Here is a 19,144-nt window from a genome sequence, read left to right as displayed (position 1 = left end):
CTTTTTCTCCCCCCGATTCCTATTACTAAGCTATTACCTGATACAAGTTTTGTTAAAATTGGGTATTACTGTAATATTATCACCGCATTACTCAACTGTTATCACACTATTACCAAAGCTTATTACCTTGTGATTGCTTTTGCAATAACATGGTATTATTACCACATTTCCAAGTGTTATCACAAAATTACTTTAATATTACCTTATTTCTTTTTCTTTTTTAATCAATCTGCCTCTAATCACCATGTTATCATTGAGCTGTAAAGTACAAACAATATTCTCACCCTTTAGGAGTAACACACCAACATAGATCCAGAGAGAAAGCAGGTACATACCCTCGAACCATGATGTCACTGGTGAGCAGCTGGGACACACAGGGACTCCAGTCCCAGAGCATTCGAAACTTGGCACAATCACTCTGGAGGAAGCGGAGGGTGGCGCCCATGAGGTCGCGCATCTTCATCCTCCTCGGGCCATAGTGAACAGCTGAGGACTCTTCACTCGTGAAAAAGAGCCTCTGAAACACTGGGGGAGCACTGTTGAAGTACTTAGCGGCAAACCTAACACAGAGGAGGAGAAAATCAGTTAGGGCAGCAAAGATACTGATAAGGATAATAAGGATGAGGCATGAGCATTTATTTATTCGCTTGATTATAAAAAGTAAATCAGTTACTGTGACTATTTGTAATATATTAAAATTATACAAAACAAATCTTTCTACTCGGATAACCAGGGTCCCCAAATTTGGCCCTATGTCAGCTGGGATTGGCTCCAGCTCCCACACGATCCTCATGTGCAGGATAAAGCGGTAGACAATGATTGAGTCAATATGCATAATCAATATACAGTTTTGTTTGTCTAGTGAAAGCAGTAGTAGGGGGAAGAAAGTCAAACGGCTGAAACATGCTGCTACTGAGAACTCACAAGCTATGAAATATGACAATATTTTAGTGTAACAACATTTTCTTACAATCCTAAATATGTATGCAGTGCTGTTTAAATCCTTTATGGGGCCCTCCCACCACCTTGGCGTATCCTGTGCTAGACATTTATGGATACAAATGTAACAAATAAATTGCATTAATTAGGGTCCAAGCACAATTTACAATGTGCAATCTTCTTATACAAACTAAACCCAAATTAATAAAGATATTACATATTTACATTTTAGATTTCTTTAATATGTTGGGGAAAAAAACACACTACCAGCGGCTTAGTCCGCTTATGCCTTGGGCCGGCAGTGTTCGTATGTTTTCTCAGTGAAAAGCAACATAAACACAGGAGATGGTGACTGTGGCTCCACTTACGCCTGTGCATCTGGACTGATGTTGAGGAGTTTGCTGAGGGCCACACACAAGCGCTCGTGGAGGTCATGGTTGATGCGGCCACCAAATCTGACCCTCTCTGCGTTCCTCTCCAGCAGGTCCAGGATCAGCGGACGCAGGTGTCGTGCAATGAGCAAGGTGTAATCCTTCTCCAGCAGCAGCTGAGCCAAGCACTCCAGAATACAGAGCCTGTCCTGCTGGCTCCATATCTGTGGAGAGAGTATATAAGTGACAGGAAGGTCCACAGAGAAACATTGACTCATGAAATGTAAGTCACACACACATGCACCACTATTATATATATATATATATATAGTATATATATATATATATATACATATATACATATACACGTACATATATGTTATAAGCACTAGCACTAATAATACACTAATAATACACACTAGTATAAAACCACGTGAACTGTATTATGGGCACTGGCATGAAAAGAAGATGGTGCTGTTTGCTACACAGAGAAAACATATGTGTGAAAACACACCGTAAATACTTTATTATTTATCCAATACAAGTCAGAAAGGAGCACATCTCACCTGTTTTGACAGATACTGGCTGAACTTGTTGTGACTTTTGTCAATATGTCTGGATATGGTGCCCAAAGATGACAGGCTCAGCTCGAGATTTTCCATCCTATCATTTGTCGCGCGTGGAGGAGCGTTCTACAGCGGAAACACGCGCGAGCCGCCGACAAGCAGGTGTCCCGTTTTACTGTAAGTAAAGCAAATAATGGGGTTCATTACGCGCTTCGCCAGTCTGAGGTTGTATCACAACACACACGCACAAGCACGTTCCCGTTACTGCTGTTAAAGTCCTGTCCACATGTGAGTGGAGCTCAAATCCTTCCGGGTCGGCTTGGATAACCCCCTCCTGTCACCCCTCCCCTCCCTGCCTTCCCCGGACGTAGCGCAGTGATGACGCAGGCGGTGAGCGACACCGGCACAGTGCAACTCTCTCCACGAGAGAGACAACTTTCCCCCGGACTAACTGCCATATTTTGCCGCATTTATTGTCCTATTTTTGTGTCAGGTCGACGTGGGAAACTTTGAGCAGCTATAATAGCGATATAATACACCTTCTTTGGGGTATTTATTGTCTTATTTTAAGATTTTTTGGCAACCGAGGAGCTGCAAGAATACACCCAGGGCAGTGACAGACCGCGGGAAAATGTCGTTACTTCCTGTGCATTGGAGTCTTGGCGCGACATTACGGTTGTAAACAACAAGGGGAGACACCATAGCTCACTTCAACAAGTAAGACTAACGGATTCAGAGTAAGAAGCTAATTGTTCAGTCGCCTTTTAATGTAAATGTGTAGCGACTTAGCAACTGACACGTTTTTCCTTCATAAACTATCCCTCACAGATTCAGTAAACTAGTAGCAGTTTAATTGTTGGTCAGTAACACTGACATACAAGTCAAGCCGAAATGCCACATTTCGTTTTGATAAATTCTGAATAAAATTAGTCTTGAAAGTGTTTCTATAATAAATCTAGTATAAAATTCGCTAAAAGCATTTTTTACAAGTTTAATAAGGGATTAATTATTCAAGTTAAAACGTCCTTCGGCATTATATGATAATTGTTACACAGGGGTTACATTTCCTGTCAGCTTTAACACCTGATTCATTTGCAAATGTCAGGAGATTTTCAATTCTTTAAGGTTCAAGAGTGTTAAAATGGGAGCATGGCTGAAGTAGCCTTAGTGATGTTAATGTTAGCCCGAGCTAAGGGTGCGAAACATCAGGTTAAATCTAAGCTCAGTCCAGAATGGAGCGGTTAATAGGAGAGAAAAAACAAAGCTGACATTAAGGTAAAAGGCAATAGGACGCTCTCTATGTCTGAGCTTGTGTCTGACCATATCTGCTCCTGTAAACGTTCTTCTTTGCTCTCGTCTTTGTTGGACAGTTATGAACAAAGGAGGTCTAGCTAACCACAGTTAGCCTTTACAATGAGAACTGCCACTGCTAGTATAAGTAAATACACATCTATCACTGTATACATTATTCCCCTATTGTATCAATTGCAACTGTAAATGCTTTATTATTGTAAACATCTCTGCAAAGAAATTTGGGTAAAATGTTTAGCTTTTTAGTAAAAAAAAACAACAAAACACGATAACAACTATACATTCTACATTTTTAATTTAAACAAATCCATCAAATTAAATATATGACATACAAAGTTGCTTTGTTACTTTAAAATGAACGTAAAAGAAGACAATACTATAGTCGTAGTGAGTCTCAAACTATCATTCTAGTGACTTAAAAAACATTTATAGTACAGACAAGAGGTCCTGTATATTTAAAGAAGGAAGGCTTTTGATTCCACATTTCCCATCATGCGAAAGTGACGTTTCTTTTTGTTTCACCCTTCATGACTGATTTTCAAGCTACTGTTATCGTGGCAGAGTTTGATATAACTTCAATACACAAAATAAATGGCTATAACATGCTACAGTGTAGTTGTGAGAGGGAGAAATTTGTGATTAAAAATGTTGTCCTCAAACAGAAATGTTAGAGTCTGCACTGTCAAGTTCACAATAATTGATGTTTCCTAATAATTCAGATCTTGGTTTTTGTGTATCTTTTAGTTAATTGTTGCAGCTGTATAAAACTTGTTTTTAGGGCTGACAATATCGATCAGTGCCTCTCAAACCTTGAAATGGTGATGTTCACAAATGTCTTGTGTTTTCCACAAATGTATATTTCTTAAACTTTTTGTTATAATATATACAAAGAAATCAGAAAATATGCTTATTTAAGAAGCTGATAAATCAGAGAACATGTTTTGATAAAAAACAAACAAACCATTTATTGGTGATTAAAATAGATACTTTAGTAATCAATTAATAGGTCATATTTGCAGACTGTGAACAAATGTTGATTTTTGTTTCCGCCTTCTATTGTCATCAGGTATTTCTTAAACTGAGCAAGCGATATTTGGAATAATGGAAAACCCTGACAACAAAGAAGCTTCTGGTCGTGAGTATACATCTATTATTCACTTAGACTGTTACATTGACGATTGTTACATTATAATACTATTGCTGGCATGTATCAAGGCTATTATACCATAGTATATTGCATACATGCCTTTAAAGTGCGTAGAGTGCTAATTTTAAGTGGAACACATCTTGTTGAAAATAGTCACCCATAGCCATACTTTTAGGTGAAGTTAAATTGAAGATGGTTTGATTATGGCTTTACATAATTGATGATGTGCATTTCTTCTGTAAAACATCTATTATGCCCACAGTCTTGATACCTGTTGTCAATGAAGATTCCGTGGATATCTATGATGACCTAGATGTTGGTTTTCACAAAAGTGCAGGTAAATTACAATTATTTCTATTATTAAATGCTGTAGTTTCTTGAGTTTTATTCAATGATACTTATTTCCTATCTTGTTTTGGTTTATTTCAGAGAATTCACCTCCAGATTCATCTCAGGTGAAAGAGTCCATGGATCTGTATGAAGAACTTGTTACAGAGGAACAGCAGAGCAAAGAGGCATCATACACTGAGGTGAGCTGATAGATAGATATGGGCCAAAAGTGCAAAATGTTTAAGCCCTAATGAGACAGTTGTGTTCTAATAATGTAGAGGCTGTCATCAGATGACCACACACCTCTCACAGTCTTCATTGTATGTGTTAACAGCTGAAATCCAGATTGCAGGCTGCTCAAAGCCAAATCAAAGAGCTGCACAAGAGACTGGAACAGATGGAGTTGCAGGTTTGTTGTATTTTCCTTGATCAAAATATGAATTCATTATTATACAGTTATTATTAAAACTATTGTAATAGTATCAAGCCTCATTCAAGGAAATGGAAAGATAGTCAGAATCTTTCTTTAAAAATGTAGCAGCACTGACCCACGCGCTCCCTTCAAACAGAACACCGGATTAAACACCGAGAACTACCGTCTGAAAAAGAACATCTCTGCGCTTTTAAAAACAGCGCGGCAGGAAGTGATACGCAAAGATGCAGAGATTCAGAGGTTGAATCAACGGTAAGTTCAAAATTAAAGTATACATTTTGTTTATGAGTTAGTTACTCATTATAAATATATTGTTTTTAAAAGTTAATATAATTATGAGTTTATATGATGCCCCCAAAGGAACTTTTTCTAACCACTGTGGGGGAATCACATTTGATCTATGTTCAAACATTATTCATTTGTTTAAACTTTGTTTTCCTCAGGTCAGTCAAGGTTCCCCATTACCATCAGCCTTACAGTAATCATCAGCGAGACCAGTCTTCCTCCAACTGGACCAAGGGAAGCTCCAGCAATCGGCCTCCTCCTCTACCACCACCACCGCCACCCCCACTACCACCCTCCTGTCCTCCACCACCTCCACCTCCTCCGCCCTCCAGTCTTCCACCACCACCCCCCCGTGTACTGACTTCACCTCCAAAGGAGAATTCTCGTCAGTCTTCGAGGACAGAAAGTTCTAGCTCAGCCAGTCAGCCCACTGGCTACTGCACTGAGACACAAGCTTCTAAAGAATTGTCTCACTGTCATTCAAGAACTTCTTCAAGAGGAGGTTGGGAAATAACTGAAAAACAGACTGGACAGGTGGTCAGCAAGTCCAGCAGCAGTTCATCAAACCAGCACAATGATTCAGACAAACAAAAGTCCAAGCACAAGGATGATAAGTATCCAAGAAGTAACAAATTATATGAATCCACAGATAAGCGACCTAGAACTGATTCATATCTCGCCAGGGACTGTCATGCCCCCGAGACTCATAGGTCTCATAAAAAGGAAAAGGACACAGGACGAAAGCATGACTCCAGGTCATGTAAAAGCAGGAGCTACTCAAATGTAGAGGGGCATCACAGATCAGACAGAAGTAAAAGCCCCCCTCCAGAAAGTTTACACACTTCATCTCTCTCTGATGATTCCAAACGTAGAACTCAAGAAAAGAAAAAAGACAAAACTAAATTGTCCCAATCAGACTCCGATCAAAGCCCAGCCTGTACTTTTGACAGCTACACCCGAGATCATAGAAGAGTCAAGACTAGTGAAGGACGTAATAGAAGTGCAGACTCCAAGGAAAGGAAGACAGTTTCCTCAGATCAACGTGCCCAGCGGCATGCTGATTCCTCAAAGGAGAGGGAAGGAGAGCGACAAAGGAAGGAAGAAAAGCATCATGAGGATACAACCAGAAGAAAGCACAATAAGAGCACCCCAACAAAAAAGAGCAGAGAGAAATGGAGATCAAAAGAATCAGACAAAGAGAAAGTGGAAGTCCACAGTAAAGAACGACAAGAACACAAACACAAGGCCTTAAATAGATCACCTAAAAAACAACACGACACAGAGAAAAGCCCCAACAAGGAAAACAGTCCAAACAGGAAACTCTGTTTCATGGAAACTTTGAATCTAACAATATCACCAATTAAGAAGCCAGTGTTGCCCATCGATGCCAGCCAGGACATTTCTGCACCAGAAGAAGTGGTAGCTGAAAACAGAACAGATAATGAAAATTCACAGTTATTTGGGGAGGACATGTGCGTCATTGATGAAGTGGACAGCAGTGAATTAAAAGCAGAGTGTGAAGATATTGTGGAAACATCTGTAGACAAAGAGTTGAGCTCTGAAAAGACAGAAGGAAGATGTGAAAATGCTGAAGTTGTCCAGGAAAAGGACAAAATGGTGTCTGGCCAAGTGCTTGAAGACAACACAGTACAAACTACTTCAGCACTGAGCCAAATCCGAGATGCTGCAGAGAGTCAGAGTACTGAGTATGTCACACCAAGACCACCAGAGAGTGATTCTCAAAAACAACCACAGCGGAGTTCACTAAAACTATCAGAAAGTAGCTCTGGAAAACCATCAGGAAGTAGCTCTGGAAAACCATCAGAAAGTAGCTCTGGAAAACCATCAGGAAGTAGCTCTGGAAAACCACCAGAGAGTGATTCTCAAAAGCAACCACAGCAGAGTTCACTAAAACGACCAGAAAGTAGCTCTGGAAAACCATCAGGAAGTAGCTCTGGAAAACCACCAGAGAGTGATTCTCAAAAACAACCACAGCAGAGTTCACTAAAACGACCAGAAAGTAGCTCTGGAAAACCATCAGAAAGTAGCTCTGGAAAACCGCCAGAAGTAGCTTGAAAACCACCAGAGAGTGATTCTCAAAACAACCACAACAGAGTTCACTAAAACCACCAGAAAGCAGCTCTGGAAAACTACCAGAAAGTAGCTCTGGAAAACTATCAGAAAGTAGATCTCTGAAAGATCTGAAACCACCAGAGAGTGATTCTCAAAAACAACCACAGCAGAGTTCACTAAAACCACCAGAATGTAGCTCTGGAAAACCATCAGGTAGCTCTGGAAAACCATCAAAAAGTAGCTCTGGAAAACTATCGGAAAGTAGATCTGGAAAACCACCAGAGAGTAGTTGTCCAAAACAACCACAAAGTAGTTCACTAAAACCATCAGAAAGTATTTCTGGAATACCACCAGAGAGAAGCCCTGTAAAACCACCAGAGAGTAGCCCTCTAAAATCACCAGATAGTACCTTTCTAAAATCGCCAGAAAGTAGTAGTTGTGGAAAACTGCCAGAGAGTAGTTGTGGAAAACCACGAGAGAAAAGTTCTCGAAAACCACCCGAGAACGATTCTCAAAAACCACCCGAGAACAATTCTCAAAAACCACCAGAGAAAAACTCTCAAAGACCACCAGAGAAGAATTCTCGTAAACCACCACAGAACAGTTCTGGTAAAACCCAAGAGTGTAGTTCTCTAGAAGCAAGAGAGAAAGATAAACCTAAAGCAGTGGAGGTGACGGACTCTGCCAGTGAAACACGTGGAAGTAGCAATGGTTTACAAAAGGGAAACCCTGAAAACAGTACTTCACAATCTGCTGCATCTGACCTCAATGTGCTTGAGCCAAAAGCAGAACATAAAAATCCTTCCATGGATTCATCTGAAAAACGTGCAACTACTTCAGTTTCAAAGGAACACCCTGTAGCAGAAGATGTCCCCAGAAGTCAGCAGAGTTTTGCTACTGTTTTACCACAAGACTGTCAGCAAGGTGTGAGTCCTTCCCCATCAACTACTCCCATTCACAGTAAAGGTGCCCGTCACATGGACGGCGCTCCAAAAGACACTGATGCTGTGTCTAGCACAATAAGTTTGGAATCACTTCCTCAAGAAGGCCTGAGTTTACCTGAGGCCATTAACATTTTAACACGGACAACTGAAGAGACTGGAGAAGACACAAAGGACAGCAGCAGCATCACAGCTGAGCCAAGCTCCTCCACCGGCTGCATCGGTGTGTCAAAAGTCAGCAGTACGACAGAGGAGGCAGCCCTGCCAGAAAAGTCCATCAGCTTTATGTTCACACCAAAAAAGAGCTTCAGCCCTGGAAAGAATTGTGAGTGCATCGCCGAGCCTTCCAGTTCGGTGCCCCTGCTTCACGATGAGGACTCTATGATGCGCACTCTGAGCAATCTTAAGAGAATCCCTGACGCCATTAGCCCTCTGAGGAGCCCCATACGACCAAACAAGAGAAGCCACAGCCAAATTCACGGCAAGCCTGGTCATGTCAAGAGCCTTCAAAAAGGTAACGTTCACCTGGAAATAGTCTCTATTAATGTTACCATGTTGTTATCGTGTGATCACAAAGGTTCATATTTTGAGGAGACAATTTGTGTGTATTATTTTTAGTGCTCATTTATTTTATCACATGGTAATTTGATACACGGTACATGGCTCATGATAATGTTAATATCATGAGGAATTCTGCGTCAATTAATAAGTTGCTACAAACTTGTAATGTAAATAACAGACATTTCTTTTCACCACTATCTGTCACTCTGATGATTTCAACAATGTTTTGGGCCAGTTGACTTCCGACCATGTTGCATTATGATGTGAGACTAACTAAGATGGATTGAATTGTTTCCAAGTGCTTTGAACCAAGGAGTGAAAAAAAAGCAAATGTTAAATTTCTAGTTGTATTTATGGATCCCATAAACAAAAGATACATTATTAATACATTATAAAAAAGAGTCCTTTGTAATATTTGAGATTATTGCTAAAACCTTCTCTGCTTTCTCTTTTTCCTGTGCAGATTTTTTCAGCGCACCTGCCGATGTCAACTCTAAGACGTTGGATGTAAACAAAGAGAACAAATATCCGGGTTCTCCTGCAAACCAAGACACTCACAGTACTGTGGACAAGGGATCAGACCCGCTTTCAAGTCTGTCCGACACTGAACTGGAGGATGGGGAAATTTTAAGCGAAAGTGATGAGGCAGCGGCTGCTTCTCCTGCTGCTGCAAACAAAAGAGCAAAGTTGGTCCGACCAGTCAGAAATAAACCGTCTCCTAAGTTTGCTCTAAAGAGGGTATCAGAGGAAAGATGTGTTGGCTCAAAGGAAACTAGTGAGGCAGGTGGTTCAACGCGAAGTCCAAAGAGTCGTTTTAAAACAGTTTGTCCTGCAGCAACCAAGGCTTCTTTTTCCACCATAGAGGAAATAATGGAGACATTCAAGCTGGTTCGCAGTGAGATCCGAAAAAAGTACATGAAGCTTCATAAAACCTTCCCCAGGAAGAGCTTCTATGGCATGATGGATAATTTCCAGGAGTCTTATGTTGAGTTTGTGGAAGGTGCCCATTTTGGTCAAATGTGCACTGAGGCGGTGGAGCTGAAGTCCAGGCTGAAGAAAGTGATCACGTCTGTGTTTAGCAAAGTGTCAAATAACGGTATCGTGAAACGGATTTTTGAGCAGCAAGCGGTTGACCTGAAGCAGAAGTTGTGGGACTTTGTTGATGTCCAAGTTGACTGTATGTTCAAAGACATCCATGTAACTCTGAAGACCTTTTGTAAACCAGCGAGAACTCAGCCTGAGGAGAAGAGACCCAGTGGGAATGAGAAGCAAGTGAAACAGCCTCCGTTAATCAAGCCCCAAGTTCAAAAGAAGGAAGTGAAATGTTCTCCAAGCAGCATGAATCCAACCAAGCAGTGTGCTGTGGTCCCGTACAGAACGGGGCTCGGAAGCAGAGGCAAAGATATCCGAATAATGCATGTGGAAAACGACTGCCACAATGACCCACATTCAGCGGAGTTCCTTCACAAACAAACTGCCAGCAACCTCCCTCCCCCTAAAACCATCCCCTCCATTCCAGAGAAAAACAGCACAACCTCTTTTGTCATCTCACAAAATGGCTCCTTGCTCGACAAAACTGACTTTGAGCTCCTCACGGAACAACAAGCCTCCAGTTTAACTTTTAACCTGGTGCGAGACTCTCAAATGGGGGAAATCTTCAAATGTCTACTGCAAGGATCCGACTTGTTGGAAAACAACAGCGTCACAGGAGATGGCACGTCCTGGTCCATCGGCACTCCGAGGAAGGATGGAGAGAGGCTCATCAGCATCACGACTCCATCTAAATTTGAGTCTCCATCTAAGCTGCTGAGCCCAAGCAAATTTGCCACCCCCTCCAAGTTAATCACAACCTGGTCTAGCATTTCACCTCGCAAGATGTCGTCTCCTCAGTCCAAAGGTCAGGTCTTGCTGAATCCGGCTTTATTTGACGAGAGTTGCTTGTTAGAATTGCCGTCTGAGAACAAAGCCATTCTACAGTCTAGTTTGGCTTCACAAAGGTCTTATTCTATACTATCTGAAGACCTGGCCGTGTCCCTCACGATACCATCCCCGCTTAAGTCTGACAGCCACCTCAGCTTCCTACAGCCGACAAGCATGCACATCATGTCCACCCCAGACAGTGTCATCAGCGCACACATCAGCGAGGACGCCCTGCTGGACGGGGAGGACGCCACAGAGCAGGACATCCACCTCGCCCTCGACACGGACAACTCCAGCTGCGGCTCCAGCAGTGGTGCGGTCTCAGCGGGACACGTCACGTCGTTCCTGTTCAAGCCTGACATGCCCATGCAGGCGCTAGTAATGGAAAAGTCCAACGATCACTTCATCCTGAAGATCCGCCAGACGGCCGCGCCCGCAGACGTCACGCTCACCGCAGACGAGAGTTTGAGCCGAACGCTGACGGAGGATGACCAGCAGCACAGAGGAGGAGACTCGGGAACTGAAGAAAGTCAAGCAAACGCAGATTTGTGCGACAAGCCGGAAAACAGACGTACATCTTCATGTGCTGCGCCATCCCAGAACAGTCTGTGTCACTCAGCTGAAGGTTCTGAGATGCGTCAGGCGGCCACAGGCCCAGAGAGCTGTATCGCTCAAGATGAAACCTCAACACCACCTAAAGATCCACCCCACATAAAACACGATACCTCAACAATTCGTGTCTCTGAGGAGTCACAGAAATCCTCAGAGTCTCTGAAAAATCAGAACGGTTCGCACAGCGGTGCTAAAAGCTCTGATCACATCTCTGTGCAGATCAGCCAGACAACCCTCGGAGACGGTGTTGCTTCTGATGAGAACACAAGTCGGACACACCGAGGAAAACAAAAATCAAGGAGAAAAAATCGAAAAAATATCTCAAATGCCTCATGCACAGACTCGCAGGATATGATCACTTTCTCTAAAAGTGCAGTGTCAGACAGCAGTCCTGTTCACACTGCTGCTGGCAGCTTTGATACTCATCAAGTGAGCCAAGCGTCACCGTCGCGTGTGTCAGACTCGGAGAGACATGGAAAGGACACGTCAGAGTCCAATATAAGTCCCAGCAGCTCGCCGGAGAAAGACCAGAGCGAGTGTGACAGAGGTAGAAAGCGTAAGAGGCACCGAGATGAATCCAAACCAAAGCGTCGCAGAAGGACGGAGCCGGACAGCACAGAGGAGACAGTGTCTCACCCTACAAGAGAAGACCATGAGTCCATGTCCTCCCCAGCGTCTCTGTCCCCCAACAGTCTCTCAGCCAAGAATGTTGTCAGGAAGAAGGGCGAGGTGGTGATAGCATGGACAAGGTCAGTCTCTAATTCTGTCAAACATCTCATGCTTTATATACATTATATGCAATAACACTTAACTGTAACAGCACACAAGAAGATTTCTGACTAATATTACATGAAAACATTGCCATGTTTTGCTTTTTGTTGAAGACTAAGAAACAAATGCTGCAGTTCTTAATTATCAAGATCATAATAGTTTTCGAGGCATTGCAGTACAGTATGTGGTTACATGTAAAGATGCGGATTATCTTTTCTTGCAGAGATGAAGATCGAATGATCCTGGTAGAGCTGAAGACCAAAGGCGCATCACGTGAGACTTTCTCTGCTTTGTCGGAGAAACTCCATAAACCATCATCACAGGTAAGTTATAGGAATACATGTATTCTTCACTCAAAGCCGCTGTCAGTGAAATACTTATTAATAATCTATATAATCTAGAGTGTTTGATCAGTGACATGGATTTGAGTGTAAATCTAGAAGAAATTTCCCACAAAGAACTCAACAAGGTCAATGCTTGCATTCTATTTACATGGAAACTGGGAGTGAGGTCGCCCAAGTTATCAAGTTATCTTGAAAAAAGAGGCAGAAGAACTCACTCATTGAACATTTCTTGACAATCCGCCAGCCATAAAATCAAAATAAATCCAGGCGGCCAGATTCTCATGATGGTCATTAGAAGGTTAAAAAGTACTATGTTTACTGTGAAACAAATAGGACAGAGTTTCCGCTGACAGCAGCTGTCATATGATGTGCATAATAATCCTTAAAGATGAAGAAGAACCCTCCATTGACTGTGAAGTGTTTTCCTTTGTCTCAGATTGCTCACAGGTTTCACCAGCTCATGAAGCTTTTTAAGAAGCAGGAGAAGATGGACACCTGAAGCCTCCTACTGATCTGCTTTGTTTGAGTTAAGTCCTCGTTTCCATTCACGGTCTGTAGCGGCAGCAGCAGAGGTGCGTGGGCTACTGGTCAAGCAGGAGTGAGGGGAGAGACGAGCCACTGCATGTCCTGGCTGGGTCACGTGGGACCTCTCTCTCTCTCTCTCTGGCCATCAGCTCCTCAGAAGCATGGAGAGCAGAATCTCTGAATGGAAGATCAGAAATGTTCTGTGATTGATCGGGATATTGAAAAATATCTGAACGATACAATATACTGACCTCCTCAGCTGAAATTACACGATAGGTTGACGCGAAGGATGAAGAAGTCAACATCAGTGTTATTGTTTTTCATGCACTTTTTGGTTTCATTTTTAACATTGTACTCAATCACTACATTAGTGTCGGTTCTGGATATTTGCAGATGTCTGGTCCTCATAGAAGCATACAACTCAGTCCTCAGTATTCACTCTTGTACACATTATCCTACCTCTGCAGAAATGTTTGTCTCAACAATACTGAGGTTCATTTTACCTGCGGTCCTAAACATGTCTTTTTCCTCAATAAAACAACCTTGGGACTGCGACAAGTGTAGTAAATGTTTTTCTTGATCAAGTAATGTTTTCAGATTTTGTGACTGATGTGGGAATTTAGGTTGATATTATAATTCTGACATTGTTCAAGTTGTTTTAATCGAAGTATTCAAAGATTGGGAGATGGTGGTGCTGCGTAATGTGTTAAACAGTTGTTGTAGTGATTACTTATCTAATTAATGTAAAAGGCAGCACATTTACAATATCTGTGGAATACTAACTTTTATCCGTGGGCCTTAATGCCTTTTTGTTTGACTGATCCTATAGCTTGAGAAAAGCATATCGAATGCAATACTGTGAATACTGTATATACGTTTTTTCCTGAAAATAAAGTTTTATTTATTTATTCCAGTGTCCGTTTTGTTTTGTGTTGTAAGAATTCGTAAAATGTTAACACATTTTCAGCCTGTGTCCAGGAGAACTATTTATAACTAGCACACCAGAGAATGACTCAAGTGGATTGCAATTAAGATTGGAAAACAGAATTTATATACCTTTTTAATTAATATTAGTATTATAATAGTATTTATTATTATTTTATTAGTAGTTTTTCTTTGAGGCATGGTGGAGAATACAATGTGAAGCGACGTGGATGCATGTGAGTCCCACAGAAAAAAAGCACATCATCAAGAAACATGCAAATCACTGCAATCGTTTTTCAATGAACCAAATGACCCACAGGCTGACAAAGTTTCGGCAGCAGAAGTGACGAACATCTATCATTGACACAGAGGCAAAATATGTGTCAATGATTTTTTATCCCAATTTTTCAGATAATCTTATCAAAAAAGATTTTGGTTGACCTTGTTTGCACTGAAATAGTTAAACTTTCTATAGGCAAGCCCTAAATATTTTGCACTGTATAGGCTCGGCCTAATATTTTTTTGTGTCTTATAGGTGAATTTGATTCACTGAGAGCATTCTTTTAGTTGCATGGTCCTTTGGACAGTTGACTAATTTGATAGTCCCAATAAAGACGAGATGTTGCAAAATTAGTGTTTTGTCTCTAATAGGCTTAGGCCTATTAAAAATGTTTCTTGGTAAATTAGATAGACAATATATCTTAAGTTTAAAGTTATTACGTCTGTCCCACATTGTCCCACTTTACCATGCTACTTGTCCCACATTGTGTCTGACTGGAGGTGGTCACCCTATTCACAATTCACATGGTGGTTTGTGTGGATAACGGACCTTAAAGTCAGCCACAGCTGGTGTGTATTAACTATTACTAAACACACCACTGTTACGGAATATCATCATACGTTGCAGCATCGACATTCCCCTTCATTGAAAGGAAACGACAAATGCTTGTGGACAGCGTTGTCCACGTACATTCAGCATTGTAGTGTACATTATAAGTGATAAAGTTGAGAACATACACCATGGCTTTGTATTGACATTTCAGTTTGTGCTATTTGTGTTCTGTCCCGTTAAAAGTTGCAGGGGTGAATCTAACCTCGGGGCATTTTGGGGTCATGTGGTGGATCAATCACAAACTGGAGTCCTAGTTTGCCAAGCATTGAAATAGTGTCAGCTACTCTGCACCGAGGGGGCTTGTCTGTTTTCAAGCGATAACAGTTGAGCAGTTGACACTCAGTGTCCCACCCACTGAGTCTGCTGATCTGGATGATAGAAATCATGTAAGTGATGCACTGTTTTTGCATTCCGACATTCTTTTTTGATGAAAGACCAACTCAACTACGTGTGGTTTTCTTTGTTTTTTTGACAGCTAACAATAATATGACAGAAGATGGGGGACTGGAACTTATTAGGCAGCATTTTAGAAGAGGTCCACATTCATTCCACCATTGTGGGGAAGATCTGGCTTACCATCCTGTTCATTTTCCGCATGCTTGTGCTTGGTGTTGCAGCTGAGAGTGTCTGGGACGACGAGCAGACTGAGTTTGTTTGCAACACGGAGCAACCGGGCTGCAAGAACGTGTGCTACGACCAGGCTTTTCCCATCTCCCTCATCCGCTACTGGGTCCTTCAGATCATCTTCGTGTCCTCGCCGTCTCTGGTCTACATGGGTCATGCCTTATACCATTTGAGGACCCTTGAGAAACAGCGGCACAGGAAGAGAGCCTGTCTGAGAGCTGAGCTGGACGGGACAGACCCCATCGAGGAGGACCATAAAAGAATCGAGCGAGAGCTCAGGAAACTAGATGAACAGAAGAGAGTAAGGAAAGTTCCCCTCAGAGGCTCCTTGCTGTGTACATATATTTTCCATATCTTGACTAGATCTGTGGTGGAGGTAGGTTTCATGATCGGTCAGTGTGCTCTCTATGGCATTGGACTCTCTCCTCTGTACAAATGTGAGCGGTTGCCTTGCCCCAACAGTGTTGATTGCTATGTGTCGCGGCCAACAGAGAAGAACATTTTCATGGTCTTCATGCTGGTTATCGCTGGAGTTTCCTTGTTCCTTAACCTCATGGAGATTTTCCATCTAGGCGTGAAGGAGATCAAACAAAGCTTGTACGGATATGGCGATGACGAGAGTGTGTGCAGGTCAAAGAAAAACTCCATGGTGCAGCAGGTTTGCGTGCTCAGTGACCCCTCACAACACGGGTTAATGCATCTCACACAGAAGACCTGCTCTGGTGGCCCTGGTAATCTTGGGGAAGCACCGTCTTACATTTTGGCCTCTCAGATCCAACAGCAAAACAATAATTCTCAGCGGCCTGCGCAGACGATCCTGCCGAGCCAAGCTGACATCCAGGGTCTGCAGCAGCTGGGAGCTCTGGAGCGACGCTACACCCTTGAAAGCAGCAAACCCTCCTGTAGCAGTGAAGAGTCCAACGGACGCCGCGGCTCGTGCCAGCCTCAGTACGCAGGCCCTCGACCCTCACTGATGGCCAGCCACATGGAAATCCCGGCAGCGCTCAAGAACATGCAGAGAAAACAGAGCAGAGTGAGCGCTTGTAAGGAGCTCAGTGACATGAGTGATTCTCCAGAGAGTGATCACTACCCCACAGCCAGGAAGTGCAGTTTTATGTCCAGAGGACTGTCAGAAGGGAAGCTGGCTACGCCATCTGACAGCGGCGACTCTCACAGTTGCTCAGACCTCGAGGCCCAGCACCTCAACCAGGGAGAGAGTCCGGTAATGACCCCACCACCTCCAGCCAGCGGGAGGAGGATGTCCATGGTGAGTCCTTGTTTTATCAGGAACATACGACAAAGTCTCAGATGTGGTTGGAGTGTGAACTTGAGTTTTTGAACTGCTGAAACTCTTTTATCGACTGGAAGCAGTAAAATATCAATAACGTAACGTCTCTCCCTTTAGTGACGTTATCGTCCACGTAGAACTCGAGTCGTAAACCTGGACACCCAGAACTTTATTCTCAAAATTTTGAGTTTAATCTCAACATTTTGAGTTTAATCTCAAAATTTGGAGTTTAATCTCAAAATCAATCTCTAAATTTCCATGCATAGAGAAAACAGTTTTTCTTCGTGGCAACTGATTGGTCAGTTGGTGTTTGGTCAACCATTGAGAGTGTACTGTATATGATGTCACAGTGAAGATCAATGATAAATACAGAGGGTTATGTTGGTTCTGCCGTACCAATGACAAAAAGACAGCCTGATGTTAAATCCTATGTCAAGACATAATATAATAAATAAGATGGTCATCAATGCAACAGCTTTTAAAACCACAAAGATTTACCACAGATCCATTATCACAATACAACGATGTCCAAAATCTAGACGTACAGCAGCCATGAACAGACAAACCTGGCACTACTGAGGATAAATTCTCATTTTTACATGACCCTATAGGCCTGAAGCGAGGAGGAGAGAATTGGTTTTAACATGCAACTTCAAATCTAGATGCCACTGCACAGTGGTCCTTTAATAAAGATTTAAATGACCACAGCAATTACACAGTGACCATATACATGGTGACAAAAGGCCTCAGGCTGACTGGGCATTCGATTGTTTTCCATATAGACAACACATCTCCATCTCAAAAAAAAGAATCAGCTCGCGATGACAATGAAAGACAACACTTAGTATGGAACATTTACGTTGCCTTGATGTAGCTAAACGACACCAATCAACCTTTACTTCATTTTGTGTGTTGTGGTTCAAGCTTAATAATATGAGTTCTTACTATTTAGTCTTTTAAAAACTATAGACATACAACATATGCTACGCTGCTCATGAGCTTTTCATCAACTTTTCCTGAGATGTTCGGTCTGTGTTTGCAGTCACTTCGCTCCACAGAGTGTTGCCTTTTTTTTAACGTCTCACCACATCAGACTTTGACCAGACTCTGATTCTGTCATGGCAACTGCTAATATCACAACATTGATCAACTTCAGGTAACCTGTGAGGACCGGGTAAACTGGTTTTCCGGGTCGAATCTGGCCCCAGGGCCTTATGTTGTCCAGTGGTTCTCAAACTTTATTACACCAAGTACCGCCTGAGAAAATACTGAGCTTTCGAGGGAAAAAACGTGTTAAAAATGATCTCAGCTCCACTCCGATCACATACCCAGGTAACCACTGTACCACAGTTTGAGAACCTTGAATCTAGAATGTTTCTTCTTGTCTTCTCACACTCAGTTATCTATCTGACCTATCTAGAAATTTGGTATTTCAGAAAATGTGAAATAATAATCTGTTCACACATCTTTCTTTCTTTCTTTCATTCTTTCTTTCTTTCTTTCTTTCTTTCTTTCTTTCTTCAGAGCATGATTCTGGAACTGTCTTCAATCATGAAAAAGTAGCTTGAAAATGACGGTTCTGGGACTGAGCAAGAAAAATGGAAGGACCCTGATCAAAAGAAAAATATCCTGTCTCTCAGCTGCAACTCAGTGTTTTCACAGTATCTTTATGAGCTCAGTTTTTTTTGTGCATGAACCAAAGCTTCACTTTCACTCATCAACACCATCCCACAGATAACAGACGCTTCATAACTTTGTTCAGGTTCCGCACCGACGATATCTCCACTATCCCTCATCCTGTTACCGCTAGTTTTTGAAGACTATAAATCAAATGTGAATCAGATTTGGCTCAAAGCTCGTGTGACTGCCCATAAAATGAGGCCAAAAGTGTCGACGGAAGATTGTAATTAACGATTCGAGAAGACAGGGGAATTCTCTCACTCACTGAATGAGCTGCAGGAAAGAAAGGGCTAGTCAAGGTTTTTATTTATTTATTTATTTATTTATTTATTTATTTATTTTTGGACTGAGAGTCACTGAATGCCGTTTATGATTATATCTGATAAATGTGAGCTGTTATTGCAAATATTTCTGATGTCCTGTTGTTTTTTTTCTATTAAACATTTCCCTTTTGAGCAGGACTGAACGGTTCGGTCTGTTTGTTTTTTGTGGAGTGAATTAAATGCAGCGTCTCTGATCACATTATTATTATTATAATAATAAAATTGTGTTTCATATGAGGATATATGACATGTGTATATTTAAAATGATGCACCATGTCTACACC

General features: G+C 42.0%; 3 protein-coding genes across 3 annotated transcripts in view; 2 read left to right on the top strand and 1 right to left on the bottom strand.

The window, feature by feature from the left end:
• Window positions 1-2,170, bottom strand: part of mdn1 (midasin AAA ATPase 1) — a 57,733-nt gene extending 55,563 nt beyond the window's left edge. Inside the window, exons 1-3 of the mRNA XM_044049169.1 lie at window positions 1,877-2,170; window positions 1,308-1,534; window positions 336-560 (exon numbers count right to left, since the gene is read on the bottom strand). Coding sequence (XP_043905104.1) covers window positions 336-560; window positions 1,308-1,534; window positions 1,877-1,972 — 548 coding nt within the window. The 5' untranslated portion in view covers window positions 1,973-2,170. The remainder of the gene's footprint in view (window positions 1-335; window positions 561-1,307; window positions 1,535-1,876) is intronic.
• Window positions 2,171-2,264: 94 nt separating this feature from the next.
• On the top strand, window positions 2,265-14,037 carry casp8ap2 (caspase 8 associated protein 2). Its single transcript, XM_044049778.1, has 11 exons — window positions 2,265-2,593; window positions 4,254-4,322; window positions 4,597-4,671; window positions 4,764-4,864; window positions 4,999-5,073; window positions 5,234-5,349; window positions 5,541-7,449; window positions 7,497-8,910; window positions 9,421-12,238; window positions 12,484-12,583; window positions 13,041-14,037. Exons 2-11 carry the CDS (start codon window positions 4,289-4,291, stop codon window positions 13,101-13,103), a joined length of 6,705 nt encoding a protein of 2,234 aa, XP_043905713.1. The 5' UTR covers window positions 2,265-2,593; window positions 4,254-4,288; the 3' UTR covers window positions 13,104-14,037.
• A 1,240-nt stretch (window positions 14,038-15,277) lies between these two features.
• On the top strand, window positions 15,278-18,998 carry gja10b (gap junction protein alpha 10 b). The gene is made up of 2 exons (XM_044048502.1): window positions 15,278-16,836; window positions 18,382-18,998. Exons 1-2 carry the CDS (start codon window positions 15,442-15,444, stop codon window positions 18,418-18,420), a joined length of 1,434 nt encoding a protein of 477 aa, XP_043904437.1. The 5' UTR covers window positions 15,278-15,441; the 3' UTR covers window positions 18,421-18,998.
• Window positions 18,999-19,144: the final 146 nt, after the last annotated feature.

This window comes from Solea senegalensis, linkage group LG17 (genome assembly GCF_019176455.1).
Source record: "Solea senegalensis isolate Sse05_10M linkage group LG17, IFAPA_SoseM_1, whole genome shotgun sequence".
Taxonomy (NCBI): Eukaryota; Metazoa; Chordata; class Actinopteri; order Pleuronectiformes; family Soleidae; genus Solea; species Solea senegalensis.
The sequence above is the reverse complement of the archived record's forward strand: the minus strand, read 5'-3'. Positions and strand labels throughout refer to the sequence as shown.